Source organism: Aythya fuligula, chromosome 2 (assembly GCF_009819795.1).
Source record: "Aythya fuligula isolate bAytFul2 chromosome 2, bAytFul2.pri, whole genome shotgun sequence".
Lineage (NCBI taxonomy): Eukaryota > Metazoa > Chordata > Aves > Anseriformes > Anatidae > Aythya > Aythya fuligula.
This window is the reverse complement of record NC_045560.1, coordinates 61531191-61548022: the sequence shown is the minus strand read 5'-3', so window position 1 is coordinate 61548022 and position 16832 is coordinate 61531191. Positions and strand designations below refer to the sequence as shown.

The window sequence follows — 16832 nt, the reverse complement described above, 5'->3', positions numbered from 1 at the left end:
AGAGCTACAGGCTGGGAGATGAGTGGTTGGAGAGCTGCCAGGCAGAGAAGGACCTGGAAGTGATGGTGGATAGTCGGCTGAATATGAGCCAGCAGTGTGCTCAGGTGGCCAAGAAGGCCAACGGCATCCTGGCTTGTATCAGGAACAGTGTGACCAGGGAGGTGATCGTCCCCCTGTACTCAGCTCTGGTGAGGCCGCACCTCGAGTACTGTGTTCAGTTTTGGGCCCCTCGCTACAAGAAGGACATGGAGGTGCTTGAGCGGGTGCAGAGAAGGGCTGTAAAGCTGGTGAGGGGCCTGGAGAACAAGTCCTACGAGGAGCGGCTGAGGGAGCTTGGCTTGTTCAGCCCGGAGAAGAGGAGGCTCAGGGGTGACCTTATTGCTCTCTATAGGTACCTCAAAGGAGGCTGTAGCGAGGTGGGGGTTGGTTTGTTCTCCCACGTGCCTGGTGACAGGACGAGGGAGAATGGGCTTAAGTTGAGCCAGGGGAGTTTTAGGTTAGATGTTAGGAAGAACTTCTTTACTGAAAGGGTTGTGAGGCATTGGAACAGGCTGCCCAGGGAAGTGGTGGAGTCACCATCCCTGGAAGTCTTTAAAAGACGTTTAGATGTAGAGCTTAGGGATATGGTTTAGTGGGGACTGCTAGCGTTAGGTCAGAGGTCGGACTCGATGATCTTGAGGTCTCTTCCAACCTAGAAATTCTGTGTGATTCTGTGTAATTATCTTCAGTAGCTAAAGTACTTGAAACTCTCAAATTACAGGATGAGAACATATATAATTCAAGAAGGTAAGACCTCTCAAAGTGCATTCTTTCTCTAAAATATCAAAACATACTCAGGACCTTTTCTAAAAACCGTGTCATCAGTTGTTTCATCACTTCTCTTAAGATTTACTTGTATGCTAGGAACAGAATACACAATCAGTCAAGGCAGGAGGACTGATCTTCAAGCACAGTCCACACAGAAACATACTCAGACATGCAAGTTGCACAATAGGTAGTGCAGTAGCAAAGGGGCCATGTAATCCTTAAGAACAAGTCAATGGACTAACAGTAACTCCTGTGCAACTTTCTTGCAAGTTTCTCCAGCTTTGCTGAAATCATTTCTCCCCTCTACTTTTGAAGGGAATCAGTTCTCACTTTAATTTTATTTCAAGAAGTACTTTTTTTTTGGAGTAGTCAGCATATTTTAAGCCTTCCCACACTGTCAGTCTTATCTCTCTGCCTTGCAATATGTAAATAAAACTCAGATACTGAGAGCTCAAATTGCCTGAGGATGCTAGCACGCAGGATGTTCAGGGGGGAATTATACCTCATGATTCAGTCTTACACAAAGCGATCATCTACTTCTGCATCCATTTTTCAACACAATATGCATCTAGCAGTCAGTCTCTGTTCAGATTAGATTTTTGCAAAAGACCTCTATCATATGACAAATACGAATTTCACACTATTTGTTGCTTTCAAAAATTAAAAGCCAAGTGTAAAGGCAAATCAAGTTCTTTATCTTTCACCTGTAATGAGAGGAAGCATTACATGGTTCTGAAAGAAGACCCTTTTCCTTTATTTGCTCTGAAATCAATAGCCACTTACCACTTCAGCTCCTGAAAACTACCATGAAATTCAGTACCAGCAGCTCCAGAAAAGCAGCACAAACAGCCCTGAAATCCACATCTTACAGCCCTACCCGAACTAAGAGTGATGTGGACCAGAAACCTGCAGCAGTATCTAATGAACCAACCAGCTACAGATAATCTGAAACAGCTCACACTGTGTCTGTGGCTGGCTCTTCTATAACCAGTTTATGCCCAAACGACCGATTTTAAGAATTTCTCTCACACAACTCGTTTCCCCCCATTTACCTCTGTTTACTTTCAAATTTCACAGGTCATTTAAAGCAATTTTTTCCATCACAGAACTATGCAGAGCATTCCCAATTAAGTAAGGAATGCAATACCCTGAAAGTACTTCTCCCAAGTCTACATTAGCAGCAAAAATTAGTAGCAATTGGAAGGTCTAAGAAGCATTACATTACTGTGGGCTGCAGCTATTACAGCTGGGACGGTATAAAGCCAACAAAATACTGTGGAAGCACTTCTGTCTGTGTGGCTTTTTCTGTAAATCCTCTTGAGACATGCTAGTTTACTATGGCATAGAAGAAACTTTTTCTTTAACCTGAACTCTGTGTTTTTATAACTAGAAAGTGTATTATTCCCACAAAGGAAGGATATGTGTTGGGCAGTGAGGAGCAGAGAGAAGCAAAGCTGATGACCTGAGCAGACAAATTAGGAATTTAAGCTAAAATCAGACATGTTATGCCTGTAAGCTTTTTTTTTTTTTTTGGCCTAGTTACTGATTTCACAATTTCTGGCTCTGGATTTAATTATTTACTTACATGAATGTTTTTAGCATTCCATTTCTTTTTACTGTATCTTTAAAGAATTTCATTTTTCCCTGATTTTTTAAGATAAAATAGTAGAGAAACTAAACTGATCTAATCAAGAACTAGCTACTATTCAGTTAGAGCCTTGTAAGGCATGAAAGGCTAAGAAGAAAAGAAATAATTGTGGTTAGCACTTTTTTGTGGGATCACAGTGAATCGATACCCAGAGTTTGTTTAAAGCAAGCAAAATTTTCCTCCACAGGATTCAACTAACTTGTATCCTGTACAAGAGAAGCTTATAGACATGGCTACCAAATTAAAATAGTATGTTTTTCATTAATGGACATAATAAGCAACTACATATGATGAAGGGCTATGCTTGCTATTCATTTCTATTTAGGCCACTTCTCCTCTTTGATACCAAACAGGTATCAAAAAAGCAACTTTTTTTTTGACTATTTATTAAGTGTTTTAGTCATTTCATTTCAGATGAATGAAGATCGTGATTGAATGAATACTACCCAAGATCTCTGCACATGTCAAGATTTCTGCTATTTTATTTAATTAAGCACTTACAAAGGTTCCCATAAAGTCAGCCTGTACATTCAAAGGAAAGAAACTCATCACAATGCATGCTTCAAGCAAATTATCATTCCTTTCCTTAATGGGCTGGTTGAGAGCACGTCAAATACTAGATGGATCTGCTTTCCAGACAAGCTTCTCCTCCCCTTCCATCAGCACAGTGCTGTAACTCCATCTTCTCTTTGACAAAGAGCGAGATCAGAGATCAATTTTTTGAGTATTTCATTGCTATCACAACATAATTCAATAGCTAATAAAAGCAAATAAGCAGGTTAGGGACCTGCTAGCATAAACAGACAAAAGAATACAACTTCCCTGAAAGCTTACTCAGTACTTTGCTAGAGAAAACTCCTTAAAAAAAAAAAACATATATTTACTTTGAAAAAGCAGCACATTACTTTCACACAGCATAAAGCCATCTTCACAGTGAGCAGCATCTCTAAGTTCATACCAACTACAGGGGAAACTGTCCTCAGACTGAACCACACAAGCACAGCAAGTCTTAACTTTTTCCTTACAAAATGCTACTTCACATGGAAAAAGGACCCACAGCCTAACGGGAAAGTGCACACAACAACCATCATCACACTCACGCTATGAATCAAAAGGCACACAGAAATGGACTGATCCCTTGAATTTCGCTTTTTGTAAACAAATGCATCTGGATTTTTTTTCAAGTCCGTGCAAGAAAAAGGATGTCCCTATATATTTCCAAAGTGCACATAAAATGATTTGCTGTATAGCTTAATCATTTCTTATACTTAGCTTTAAATTGAACAACAGGTACATTTATACACTTCAGACAATCAAAGTCTAACCAGAACAGGACTTGTCTAAGAATGCATCAGAATCATAATTACTTTCATTATTATAGGCAATCGCATGCAGAGAATCTAAAATGCCAGAGTTAAAATACTCATTTTTAAGCTATACACCTAGATGCACACCAGCTTTACACCACATTTGTATTTTTATCGCCCTCATTCCCAAAGACACTGTCAGAGGGGGAGTCAGCTGATGAAAACAACTGTGATCAAGAAACCTGCCAGAACACCTAACTCTACAGGCATTTATTGGTAAAACTGTTGAGAGAACACAGATAGAAACACAGTCTGAATTACTCTCATTTGAAAGTTGCTTTCTAACTTTGCTCTTTTTTTTGCTCTCATATCCAATCTATATTGTGTCCTCAGACAGCTCTCATCCATTTGCTCTTGTGCCAACGCTTTTTTTTCAGATTTTTTTCCGCTTTCTGACATGCTCTTGGAATATCGCAGCATGTAACACGGTGGTTCAATGAATACTTCCCCATGTTGTCTTCTCTTGTGCCAGCGTAGCTGTCTTCTGCAGATGCAAACTCTAAACAGATCAGTGAACCAACCAGAACACAAACGAGCTACCGAAACAAAGCTTACTTTTTTTTTTTTTTTTTGTCACGGCAGTTCCCCGTTTCAGTTCACCACAGAACTGCCTCTCCTTTGCAGCTGGGAGTGGTGGAAAGGGGAGAACAGGCTGGCAGGTGAGAGGCGGCTGATACCGTCCATCAGACTGCAGTCTCAAAAACACTTTCCATCAGCCTACCCAGCCAGGCTCCTCCAAATCACCCTTCTCTGAAACAGATCACCCAAGGACTATTGCACCCATTCCTGAAGTGACAGAATCAGAATCCATTCTTCTGAAAGATGAATCAGAATGCATTTATTGACGTATAATAATTAATACATTACAGAACTACTTTCATCGTACCCTTTCTTCCAAATCATCTCACTTTTGGGGCTTATCCTTGATCATACGCAGTTTTCTTTCCTCTTCCAGAGGTCTCCTAATGCTGATTCCCAAGCATACATGGTCATTATTCATTCCTACTGCATGCTTTCATGTCACCCCATTTCTGCCACACCAGCATCCAACATCATCCAGTTCTTGCACGATTCTTCAAATTTGGTCATCACTGTTAGATTTTACTGTGTATGTGCTGCCACAGCCACTCATGATGCCCCAAAGTTGGTCTTGAGAAACACCACTTGCAAGCACCTTTCACATCAGCAGTTCCTCTTCTGACAAATCTGTTGCTGCTTCCTCTTCTTCATACTGATCCTTACACAAGTTCTAGCTCTTGTACTAGTTCTCCAGCATCTCCACCTTAAAAAAATGATTTATTTTGTGTGATATGTTATCAAATTCCAGGCAGATTAAACCATATTTATTTATTTATTTATTTTTAATTTATTTTTTTTACAGAGAAAAGTAATTCGATCATTAATTCTTATAAAAGATGCGGGTCAGCTAGCCATGATCTATCTTTAGTGAATCCACACAGGACTAATTCCACTTATTTTCATACTGTTAATTAAATTCTTTCCTCTGCAAATTCTCCAGAGTCTTGCATACTACTGATGAAGCTCATCAGGGTATAGCTGCGCAGCTCCCTGCCTCCTGTTCTTTTAGGACATGTTTTCTTTATTTCAGTAACAAATCTGCCAAGTCAGAGGTAGCAGATATTTAAGTCTTGCTCTTAGGGCTCCAGTTTCTTGGATCAGTTCTTCCTAAATTCTGGAACAAGTGATCTGATTCCTTCACTCAACCCAACAGAATTTAAGTCTTTGCTTCCTCATCCCATCTTCACTTTCATGCTTGGTATCATTACTACTACTGGAAATGGAGACAAAGGATTTGTTTGAAGGTAATCCACATGATTCAAAAAAATAAATCTTCCTTCTGCATACTGACCTCCCTCACCCACTTCTTTTTATGGTTAGGTGACTGAAGACTGCTGCAGTTGGATTTCCTTCACACAGTTTGGCTGTTTGTGGTCCTAACAATTTTCTCTACATTGCTGTGGTTCTTACCCCTGTGCCAGCTTCCCCTTTCCCCTCCCCACAGCTATCCTCCTCTGCAAATTCCCCAATTGCTTTCTTGAGATAGTTTTAAAAAACGACTTTGGCTCAAAGATCTTCCCATCCAATTTCTGACAACACCTGAAAACTTACTTCTAAAAGCTTTTTACTGGCATCATGGTAAAATTCAGTGTTATCAATTTATGGGTTTGCTGTTGTATCAACCCCGCATAATATTACAAGAAAAGAAATACAGACTCCAGAAGAAAAACAGAAGCAACAAAAGCCACATGTACTTTTTTCTCCAACCTATGTTGTTTTTTTTTTAACCAGCCAACAAGATGTGGGCATAAACGTGCTTCCTCCTACAGACCCTCAACTAATGTTCAATTCCTAACAGTCTCTGACAAGAAAGTGACTTGATAAATATTGTAAACCTTGCAACTAAGACGATCTAATTATATCTAGAAAGTGATCCTGCAAACATCCACATGCAAACAACCTCTGGGTGCCCTGAGAAAAATGGATGCATTACAAAACCATGCAGACTCTCAGAAAACCAGATTTATTGCACTTAAGCTTCAGGCTCTGTGGTATGATCATTTGTTTTACATGTTACTATCCTGAGCTTGTTTAATTTACTAAAGCATTAACAAACACTACTTTAACCCTTTGGTACCTTGTACAAAATGACTTCAGGTCAAGCCAAGTTCTCAGACAACAACCAGCAGATAGAACAACGTGCAATAATTTTTGCAAGTTTTGTAAAGACAGAATGCTCCAAGAAAAAGACTGGTCTGCCCTCTCCCACTTTCAAAAGAGCTTTGAGGAATGCTGAAATATGTTGCTGCTGTAGCAGTGCTATCTAAACCAGTTCATTTGGTTCTCCAACAGCTGAAATGTATCAAACCATTTCAAAAAACACCATTCAAGAAAGCCACAAGAAAAATCCTAGTGGGGAGCCATCCCCACTGAAACACAATCTTTAAGGCTTAGCTAATGAGAAAAAAGAAAGGGGATGGAAATACAAGGGGAAATAATATATTTATATATGTTAAACAGATTCAGATTAACATTTCCTAATGTAAGTCAGAAACTCAAAATACAAAATTCATTTTCGGTCACTCCAACAATGCTGGCTGCCACTTCATACGCTATCTGCTTAGGAGAAAGGCTGCTAGGCTCGCCAACTCTCAGCAAGGCAAGTCCACCATCCTCTCTATCTGCTATGCTAATAACAAAGCAGCTATGTTTGGAGACCTAGCTGGTAACAAACCCGATTTCAAGGGTTATTTGTCACTTAAGAAACGGAAAGTCCAAGTGTTCAAAGTTACCTTGGAACTTAACCACATTTAAGAAACAAACCAGCTGCCACATGACCAGAACAGTTATTCATCATTTTAAAGCTATGTGAATTTCTTAACATACCACTATTTCCCTAAGCAGAGTGCAGGATTTATTCAGGCTTCCAGAGTCATAAAACACTGACTGTCCCATCATAAAATATGTAATGACTCTAGAAGCTTAAACACCAGATTTCTTCATATAACATTTTACAAGTGTTTGAATACCTGTTATTTAGTCTGAAATACAATTCTATATACATGAACCCCCCCCCCAAAAAAAAAAACTTCCTGCTAAGATTTTTCTTTCAGAAAACAAATAATAATAATAAAAAAAAAATCAAGAGCATAAAACAGCTATGAAATATAGGGCATTCTTCTACCTGACTTAATTTTTTTCTACCTTGCTTTCCAGATGAAGCAGTCAAATATTTAAGAAAAATGGTGATGAGACAGGCAAAAAAACTTATTTAAATTAAGTACGGATCTGTAACCCGGGCACATCAGGCTTACATAGAAGTTTATATAGAATTGTTTTACTCTACCAGCTCAAAACGGTACCACAAGCCTGGACTGCCAGCAAAAGGAGGGAGGGAACTTTTTTTTTTTTTTTAACCTTTTAGACACCTGACAATGCATTAAACGGGTATGATTTGCAGTAGGTATCACAATTCCAACCCCCTCCGAGCCTTCACATGAAATTAGCGCAACTATTTAGCATGAAAAACAGTAAAAATAATTGAAGAAAGCAGGTGGAAGCCCCAACCTGCCGGCTGAGGGGCCGGGTGGCCCTGCAGCCCCCTGCCCGGCCCGGTCCTCTGGGCCTCCTGGGGCGGTGTGGGGTGTGTATGGGGCGATGTAGGGTGTGTATGGGGCTATGTAGGGTGTGTGTGGGGAGAGCTGTAGGACTTCCCCTTGCCGGCCCTCACCCTGCCCCACGCCTGGCTCGGGCATTAAGCAGAGTCACGCAGGCGGCTCCCCCAGCGCCAACGGCCCCGAGGCAGAGGCTGAAGAACCACCCCAAAACCCGACCCCAAAGCATGGCTGAAGGCAGCGGTGCCCCCCCCCACCTCACCTGGCAGCCCTTCTTGTGGTGGAAGCCCACCACCACGATGTGCAGCACCGGGCCCCGCGGCGGCAGGGCGCCCCGCTTCTCCATGGAGCCCCGGAGATGGCCGCCCCGCAGGCTGCCGCCCAGGCCGGGCTCTCCGCTCCGCCTCCCGGCTCCCGGGGACCGGCAGGGACGGGGACGGGGACGGGGACCGGGACCCGGCCCTGACCGCCTTCGCTTCCGCAGCGCCCGGCCGGGGAAGGCGGAGCGGCGCCGCCCTCGGCCCCCCGCGCCATGGCCGCCCCCGGGCGGCGGGAGGGGGCGGGCACCGACACACTTCAGGAGGCGGCCCCACGGAGCCCGCCGGCTCCCTGGAAGACGCGGAGGAGAAACAGCTTAATTCCGTTAAAATACCACTTCATTAAAATTTTATTTCAGTTTATTGAAAGTTAAGCATTTCTCCCAGCCCTTCTCTGGCCCCCAATACCTCTCTCTGGCTCCCCTCTCCTCTCAGTCAGCCCCCTGAGGAGCCCCCAGCTCCCCCGCCAGCAGGGTCCAGCTCCTCTCATTTATTTATTTTTTTTTCCTCAAAACCCCCTTGAAAGTGCAGAGCGCGGTGTATCCTCAGCCTCCATCGCTTCAAGTTGAAGCCGTGCAGATTAAGGGCAGGGCGAAATGGTGGCTGAGCAGGGTTTAATCCGCCTAGGTCAGCTCGGCTGCTGAAGGTTGGAAATGAGCAAAAGGGACATTTCTGCTGTTAGAGCTGTGCTGCCCCTAAACATTTATTGCTGGATCCCGAGGGAGATGCTTCAAAGGTTTGTCCAGGAGCACATGCAAATGCAGTGTGAGAGAAAAATGAAAAATCTTTATCTCACTGCACCCAGGCCGCACTCCCTCATTAACCTTTCTTATGATTCAGCTCTGTTTATTCAAACCGTTCGGTAGAGATCATGCCCTTAGTAATTAAGATTCTCTGTGGAAATCAGAGGAAGATATCCTTTTTGAAGGAAGTATAAAAGAAGAGTGCTCAAAGAATATCTCATCGCTAACACAATACCCAGAGGCTCAAATTATAACAATAAAGCATGTAATTACGTATTGTTCCTCAGGTTTGGTAGCAGTTCCATTATATAAAACATACTTTAGGGAACAAAGGATAAACTACAAGGAACAATCCAGCACTGGCAAGCAAATGATTTCTTACTGGGTTTTATTCTGTAACTTATTTTTCATGATGTTTAGTATACTTAAAAAAAAAGAAGTATTAAATAGTAGCCATTATCTCCTGCAGTAATGAGATATACCAAAAAAGATGCATGGGGGTACTATCGCTCCTACTTGGTTCATTGAAGAAAGAAAGGGCAGTCTGGCATCACTCTCACAGCTATGGATTTTTCATTCTAGAGGCATCTCAATGATACTGCTGAGTAATCATGGCTTATTGCTTCTCTGAATATATTATTAGATTTTTTTTTTCCCACTGCTTGAAATTTTCTTTCTCACCAAGGCCATAAAAATGTTAAACATTGGACTGAAAACATCAGCTTGTTTCAGGAAGACTGATGTCTTTTTCACAGCTCACAGCGTGTATTATGAAAAAGAAAAGGAAGAGAGAACTGCGGTGACACAGACGCTCTTAGAAATGCATTTCCAACAAACATCAATAGAAACTCAACCATACACATTGTTCTTATTCACTCGGTTAATATTTACTTTACAACCACCAGCTTTAACCAACATTAGTACAATAATCAGAATTTGAATGAAATATGAATTTCTGAATTTCATAACAGTAACAAGGAGTCGTCAGCTTCTGAAGTGAACAAGGTTTCACACGGGCGGTGTGTTTTATGTCCAGAAGCAGCATCAGGCCTGAGCAGTGCCTGTGGCAGCTGGGAGATCCACTGTGCTTTTTAGCTATAGCCCAGCTTCCTGAAGAAAGAAATTGTGAATTTGTGGAGATGAGCTTGTGAGTAAAAAATAATAAATATTTTCGAATTTCTGTGTGAGAAAAGCATAAATGAATCATTGATTTGGGATTGAGGCTTGTAACTGATTTCTTGCTGATTGCAATCTCACTTCCTGTTTGGAAGATTTTTTTTTTTTTTTTAATGTTAGGAAAATGGAGTTGGAGAAGGCAGTGATCATGGCACTGGGTGGGATCAGGATTTCCTGCTTGGAAACTTCTGCAAAATAAACAGGGAGAAACGACAAGGGAAGTAACAATTGGACAGAGATACGATGACTGTCTCAAAATTTAAGAATCTAGGTGGTATTTACAAAAGTAGAAGCCTTAGGAATGCAAAAATAGGGGGAAATACCCATTAATTGTGATTCTGTGATTAAACAACAAGAGAATGAAAGCCGAAGCGATCTTTTCCACTTTGTGAAACGCGTGACGAAAAAAAAAAACACCTCAGTGTGACGCGCCATCCGCCTTCCTTACGCACAGCAGCGCGTGACCACGGCGCTAATTAAGACAAACGCCAATTAGCAGAGCGACGAGCTTTGGGGCCGCGAACGACGGCTCCGCCAGCGGCTGCTCTCGCCCTGGCGGCTGGCCCCGAGCGAGCGGCCCGCCCTGGGTGAACCCTGCACTTCCGCGCGGGAGGCCGGCAGCGATTGGGCGGGGCCTGGCGGCAAGATGGCGGCCAACGCCACCACCAACCCGTCGCAGCTCCTGCCGCTCGGTGAGCCCCGGCCGCCGGCCGGCGCTGCTGTGCCGCCCCCGGGCTGCTCTCGGGCTGCTGCTCCGTGCCCCTGATGCCGGCGGGGCGGGGGCGGCGGCTCTTGTGCCCTCCGCGGGGAGGCGGGGGCCGCTGTTGCGCTGCTGGGCGGGAGGTTTGAATGCGGCGGGGGCGGTTGGCGGGAGGGCGCCTCGGGGCCAGAAGGGCGTCGGGGACCTGGAGCGGCCCCAGGAAGGGGCTGGGGCACTGTGAGGGCGGCTGGGGTTATTTCGTCTGGAGAAGAGGAGGCTCAGGGGAGATCTCATTGCTCTCTGCAGCTATCTTGAGGGAAGGTGTGGGGAGCTGAGGGTCGGCCTCTTCTCACCAGCCAATAGGACTAGAGGGAATGGCCTCAAGTTGTGCCAGGGGAAGTTCAGGTTGGAAATGAGGGGACATTTCTTCTCAGAAAGAGCAGTCAGGCACTGGACCGGTTGCCCGGGGAGGTGGTGGCGTCACCGTCCCCTGGGGTGTTCAAGGAAGGCTGGACGTGGTGCTTGGGGGCGTGGTTTGGTGGGTGACACTGGTGGTAGGGGTATGGTTGGACCAGATGGTCTTGGGGGTCTTTACCAACCCTAATGATAGAGTCATGATTCTAGGACCTAGTTAAATATACACCAGTAACAATAAAGTGTCTTCACTAATGTGAATGTATGTGCATTATTCCAGTCTATCAACTTAAAAATTTATTTATGCAATAGTAGTAATGTGTGCAAGAAAATAGCTTTTTTTTTTTTGTTTTTCCACTTTATATGCATATTTTTCTGTGTGAATATATTTTATTAGTGTCCCTGTGAACTAGCTTTTGGCCATCATGATGGTAGGATTTTTGTCTTAAAAGTTTGCTTAAGCTCTCTGCATTTCTCCTTTTTTAATTTACAGAACTTGTGGATAAATGTATAGGCTCTCGCATTCACATCGTGATGAAGAGTGATAAAGAAATCGTTGGAACGCTTCTAGGATTTGATGATTTTGTCAGTATCCTTTGGATATGTTTAAAACCATCAACTATATGCTTAAGCTCAATTCGTTTATTGTCTTTGGAAGTATTGAGTTTGTTGAGTAGAACCCTTTTGTATGGATTAAGTGTATTCTGATATTCTATTTTCCGGATTAAAATTTATAGTTTACTGTAAAATGAAAATAATTAAGTATGTTGACTTAAAAATTTTGTGCCTTATTTTCCTTGAAACTGGACCCTTCAGATATGGTGTTAGAAGATGTTACAGAATTGTAAGTATTATTTTTATGTCTTGTTGCTATTAAAACTTTGGTTTCATGAGTTAAAAATATGGTATAAGATCTGTGAACTGAGTATTCATATTTCATGAAGATTTGCAAACTGAGAAAGTTTATATCTCAGACTTGAACTGTAGAGGGTGACCTTTTCAGGACAGCTATGTCATAGAGCAGTTTTTAGATGATTTATCGCAGTGGATGCTTCTAATCAAGTTTGTAATTTGTAGCATTAATTTAGCATAGGTTCTATGTTGATCTCTCTAGCAGTTTATTTGCTTGTTTGTTTTTGCATTTCCTTAATGTCTAAAGATTTTAAAAGTTAGCAGATGTTTTTTACTTTGTCACGCAGTGTTGCTGTTTGAAACCTATTTTGAGTATCAGTGGTATTGAAGAATTTGCCAAGGTTTAGAGGGTAAAACTGTATGGTTTTTGTGCTGAGCAGAGAAGTTCAACAGATCTATTTAGTTGTCTGGTAGCTTTCTCTGTCTAGGTGGTCAGTTTATCAAGATAACACTGAGGAACAAATAGCTTATTTGTTGCTTCCAGTAAATGCCACCTTAATGGGTAGATTTGTGCCATTACTCTAATCAAAACTGTTGTCACTCTTAACAATATTCTCTTGTTTACTGCTTCTGTTGTTATTTCAGTGAGATTACACCTGAGGGCAGAAGAATCACAAAACTAGACCAGATTTTGCTAAATGGAAATAACATAACAATGGTAAGTTTTCGTGGTAAAAGCGCTGCATGTGTCTCTTTTCTGTTCCTGTTCATCAGTGATTGAAGTCAACTACTTGAGCTACTTCAGGTAGCTTCCAGAGCATTTATGTATGTGAATGATGATGGAGAAGTGATCGCGTTGTCATACTTTGTACATTTTACAGTTTAAAATGGATGGAAGGAGGAGCGTGACCGCAATTTTATTTTGGTCAATTCTTTTCTGGTCTTTTGGTGTGGGATCACTTTGGCTTTGGAATAAGCTGGTTGCCACAGTGACTTCTAAACCATGAGTGTCTACCTCCATAAGTATGTGGGATGGGATACATCTACATCTCATCCATTATTTTATCTGTAAGGTAACGTCTTTGCAGCAGTTCAGATACTTAAAAGCTTGCTAAGTCAGTTGGCCGTTGTGATGCCCAGAGAACTGTACCTTAATACGCTCCGGAAAAAAAAAAGTAATCTGCAGGTTTGCTGGACTATACCAAATCAGAAGTGCTGTTTTTTGTTCATCACTTGCTGATGTGTGTAAATCAGTACTAAAATAGGAATATTGTGATTATGCATTACTAACTGAATTCTGCAGCTTCATAGATACTTTACAACAAAAGCAAACCCATGGTGGTTTTTTGCTTACATGCATTGATAACTTATCAAATCTGGACTTCTTACATGAGGGCATTCCTAATTTTGAGGGTAGAGAAAGACAGACTTGAGTCTGTCTGCTCTGTATGAGTGGGGAATAATATCCATATCGTTGTCCTACCTGCCTCACACCTTCTTAGTGTGTCTGAGCAAATGCTATCTTAATTTCAAAGTAAAAAAAAAAAAGACTTAGAAATTGTTGTTGTTCTGCATCCTTAGAGTGCTGTGCATATTCTGACTTCTTGTATGGGGAGGAATAATTACCAACCAGTTGATCTGGTGGTATATTGCCCTTGAAGCAGAAGCTTGTGATTCTTAGTGTGCACATATTCAGCAAGGTCCAAACATATTTCTGTATGAGGGCTCTTGTGCCTCTTTTAAGGGCACGTCTTCTGTCAAGAAAACCGGTGCTTTAAGCTTCTTACTTCTGTCCACAAAACACCAAAGGTCTTTGTATTTTAGAAGGGCTCAGCTGGTTATTAAGAAAATCAAAGTAAAATGAATGTTAGATTTTTTCCCCCTTTACCCTTATTCATATTTTTCCATATGAATTTACTCTTCTATTGAGTTCTTTACTGTATTCATGGGAAATTGCTATGCTGACTTATTTCATGCTGTCTGTAGAAGGGTTTAGACTCTTTACAAGTTTTTCAAGCTTTGATTAACCATGAAAGCTGGGAAGAGGAAAACCAACTTCCCAGTATAGCAAAAGTGTGGAGGAGAATCGGCAATCGGAGAAATACTTCTTGAAAGGAAGCATATTCTTTGTTATTTTAAAAATGAACTGTAGCATTTCAAGACAGAATCATCTTCTTGAACTAAATAATAAAGAAAAAAACATACTATGCATTATCTAGGAACTCCTTTTGTGTTGAGTGTCAAACATTCTTTGTATTTTGGACTTTCTTTTTGACATGTCCCTTTCTGACAGTAACTGGTTTCCTCTTCTGAGAGGGGAAGACAATAATGAATCTAAAAACCACTTTTGTGATCTACCATGAAGACTCTATTTGCTAGAATCTTTTAAAGGAAGAACTGTCACATACAGGTTTGTAAAACTTGGATCCATGGCACTAACACAAAATTCTTATTCTTTTATAGCTGGTTCCTGGAGGAGAAGGACCTGAAGTATAAATTTAATACGGTTGTCATCTATGAAGACATGTTATATATAATCTAAATAGAGCTTTTTGGGGGTATGGGTGTTTTTGGTTTTTTTTTTATTTGCATCACTTGACATTTGATAAAAGACAAATATTTCCTCTTCAGGAAAGGTGTGTTGCTAATGCTGACTTTGTAAGTTGAAATCATGACTTTCTTGTAAAGACGTACTAATTTGTTCTGAATAAAAGGCCTTTTTTTTTTTTTTTGGTTAAGTATTGTATTTTGTTACCTAAGTGCATGACTGAGAATTATTTTTCAAAATTGTGTCAGTTGCTGTCAGCCTAATTTTTTCTGTATCTGTTGCATTCATTTGTGACACAAGCCTATGTAAAACACAGGTGTTGCTCTTCATTGACGTACAGGCCAAAAAATCACTTGTGTCACCAGAAACTGGCAGAATGCTGGACAACTCTGGAAACTTTTGTGAAGTGGATGCATCTATTTGATACACTGCAGACTTTGGTTTTGCTGGTTTTGAGGTTCAGCAGTTTTGGACCTCCTTGGCTTGGTAGATATTCTTCCTTAAAGGCACTGTAATGGCCTTTGGCAAATAAGAACACACAGGCCAGATTTAATGTTTAGGGAAAAAAAGACTGCTAAAACTTTTTTATTTGTGGCAGTGGAGACTTCGTCTTCACCACTAAGTGGTGCTGTGTATGCTTAATTAAACTAGGAGCTGCCCATGCGTGCTTGCATAGTTCAGAGTACTCATTTTAGAGTAAACACAGTCCTGGTTGATTCTGCTCACCTGTGATCTAAACATAGATATATATACAGGGGTAACTACAACTTCATAAGAATTTCTATAAAGTAAGGCAATGATATATTTGTTTTATCACTAGGATGGGGAACCTGACTCTAAATACTGTTCAGTGCAGCTTATACTTTCATAATACACTATTCAACTGATTCCTATGTTTAAATCTCTTTGGAGGAGAATTGCTGGTGCCTGTCTGCTGTTGAAGTAGTAGGGTATAACATACGTAGGGTAAAGTATGAACTCCCAGAGGCAGGAAGCACATTGCTTTCCAATCACAAGAAGAGGAAAGAAGAGTTGAAGGAAGGGGTTCAGGACCAGGAGACTGCAAAATCCTTTTGCTTCCTTTTGCTTTATATAACTATAGAACTGCCTTCTGAAAGCTGAAACTTTTTGCATTTTCCTTTTAAGGGGGAAAGAGGCTCTCCCTTCCCCTAGGGAACATGCTACATTCAGACCCACTTGCTCTGAACATGGGTTCAGCTGTTGTCACCAGTGAATCTGGACATTGCAATCTATACTAGTGACTCCCTGGTTTTTCATTTCTGTTCCCACTTCCACTTCCTCCAGCCTTTTTAAAATATATAAATAAAACATCTTTTAAAAAACAAAATCCCCTTAATTTGATTGGAGTATCATCTGTTAGTTTTGTTATTTCCTAGAGATAAATTAAATCTTTTCTTTGGTGCACCTAAAAGATTTCTAGGAGGTGCAGTACTTTTTGAAGTAAGTTCTACATATTCCAGTGTATGTACTTCGCTCACTATTTTGCAGACATTCCTGAACTGAAGGGTATCTTCATGCTTGAGAGAGAAAAAGCAACTTTTCAAAGGGAAAGATAAACTATTTTGTTTCTTTTGGGGGTTTTATTCAGACAGCACAAATATTTTACGTTCTCAGGGTTTTATCTTTGGAATAATTTTCTATTGCCTCGATTCCTCCCTTGGTTGTTTATTCACTCACTTCAGAGGAAGTGGTAAGACTTATCTCCTAGGTAGACATCTTCATTGTGACTTTTGATGTCTGCAGACCACTCTAGAGACAATTTCTTTACTGCTCACATGCTCTTAATGATTTATAATATGAAAAGAAAGATTTGTAATGTCGAGCAGAAAATTCAAAGAATTCCAGACTAGTCTGCTTTACTTTGCATTCAATATTCCTGTAGCCTGTTGTTTAGAAAGAGCAAGTAAGATTTTTCAGTGTGAATAAATGAGTGTTTTTTTCTTCGCTCATCTAGAGTTTTTTAATGTGTTGATACTCTATTGTCCTGTAGAAGTTTTGGACACTCGCATTCTCCAGAATGCCAATTAGTTTGTCACTGCAAGTAGGTTGTTCAAAAATAATATCTTAGGCTTTAAGAATATGTAAACCTTAATAATGCTTAAAGAT

The 16832-nt window shown here is 41.1% G+C and overlaps 2 protein-coding genes across 4 annotated transcripts in view; one reads left to right on the top strand and one right to left on the bottom strand.

Annotated features, from left to right (window-relative positions):
- AVL9 (AVL9 cell migration associated) overlaps nt 1-8427 on the bottom strand; it is a 42351-nt gene extending 33924 nt beyond the window's left edge. For 2 of the 3 annotated variants that reach the window (XM_032180782.1, XM_032180783.1), the window contains exon 1: nt 8218-8427. In XM_032180782.1, the coding sequence (XP_032036673.1) occupies nt 8218-8301 (84 nt within the window). In that variant the 5' untranslated portion in view covers nt 8302-8427. Of the gene's footprint in view, nt 1-4996; nt 5105-8217 lie in introns of all 3 variants that reach the window. The other variant, XM_032180784.1, reaches the window with a different exon arrangement.
- A 2384-nt stretch (nt 8428-10811) lies between these two features.
- Nucleotides 10812-14895, top strand: LSM5 (LSM5 homolog, U6 small nuclear RNA and mRNA degradation associated). Its single transcript, XM_032183369.1, has 5 exons — nt 10812-10883; nt 11799-11894; nt 12122-12149; nt 12803-12875; nt 14621-14895. Exons 1-5 carry the CDS (start codon nt 10838-10840, stop codon nt 14651-14653), a joined length of 276 nt encoding a protein of 91 aa, XP_032039260.1. The 5' UTR covers nt 10812-10837; the 3' UTR covers nt 14654-14895.
- Nucleotides 14896-16832: the final 1937 nt, after the last annotated feature.

What these genes read in the sequence shown, in the direction of transcription:
- LSM5 (XM_032183369.1), top strand. Translation starts at nt 10,838, where the DNA reads ATGGCGGCCAACGCCACCACCAACCCGTCGCAGCTCCTGCCGCTCG. An exon ending in GTCGCAGCTCCTGCCGCTCG is followed by an intron (nt 10,884 to 11,798) that starts GTGAGCCCCGGC and finishes TTTAATTTACAG; the next exon opens with AACTTGTGGATAAATGTATA. An exon ending in TTAGAAGATGTTACAGAATT is followed by an intron (nt 12,150 to 12,802) that starts GTAAGTATTATT and finishes TTGTTATTTCAG; the next exon opens with TGAGATTACACCTGAGGGCA.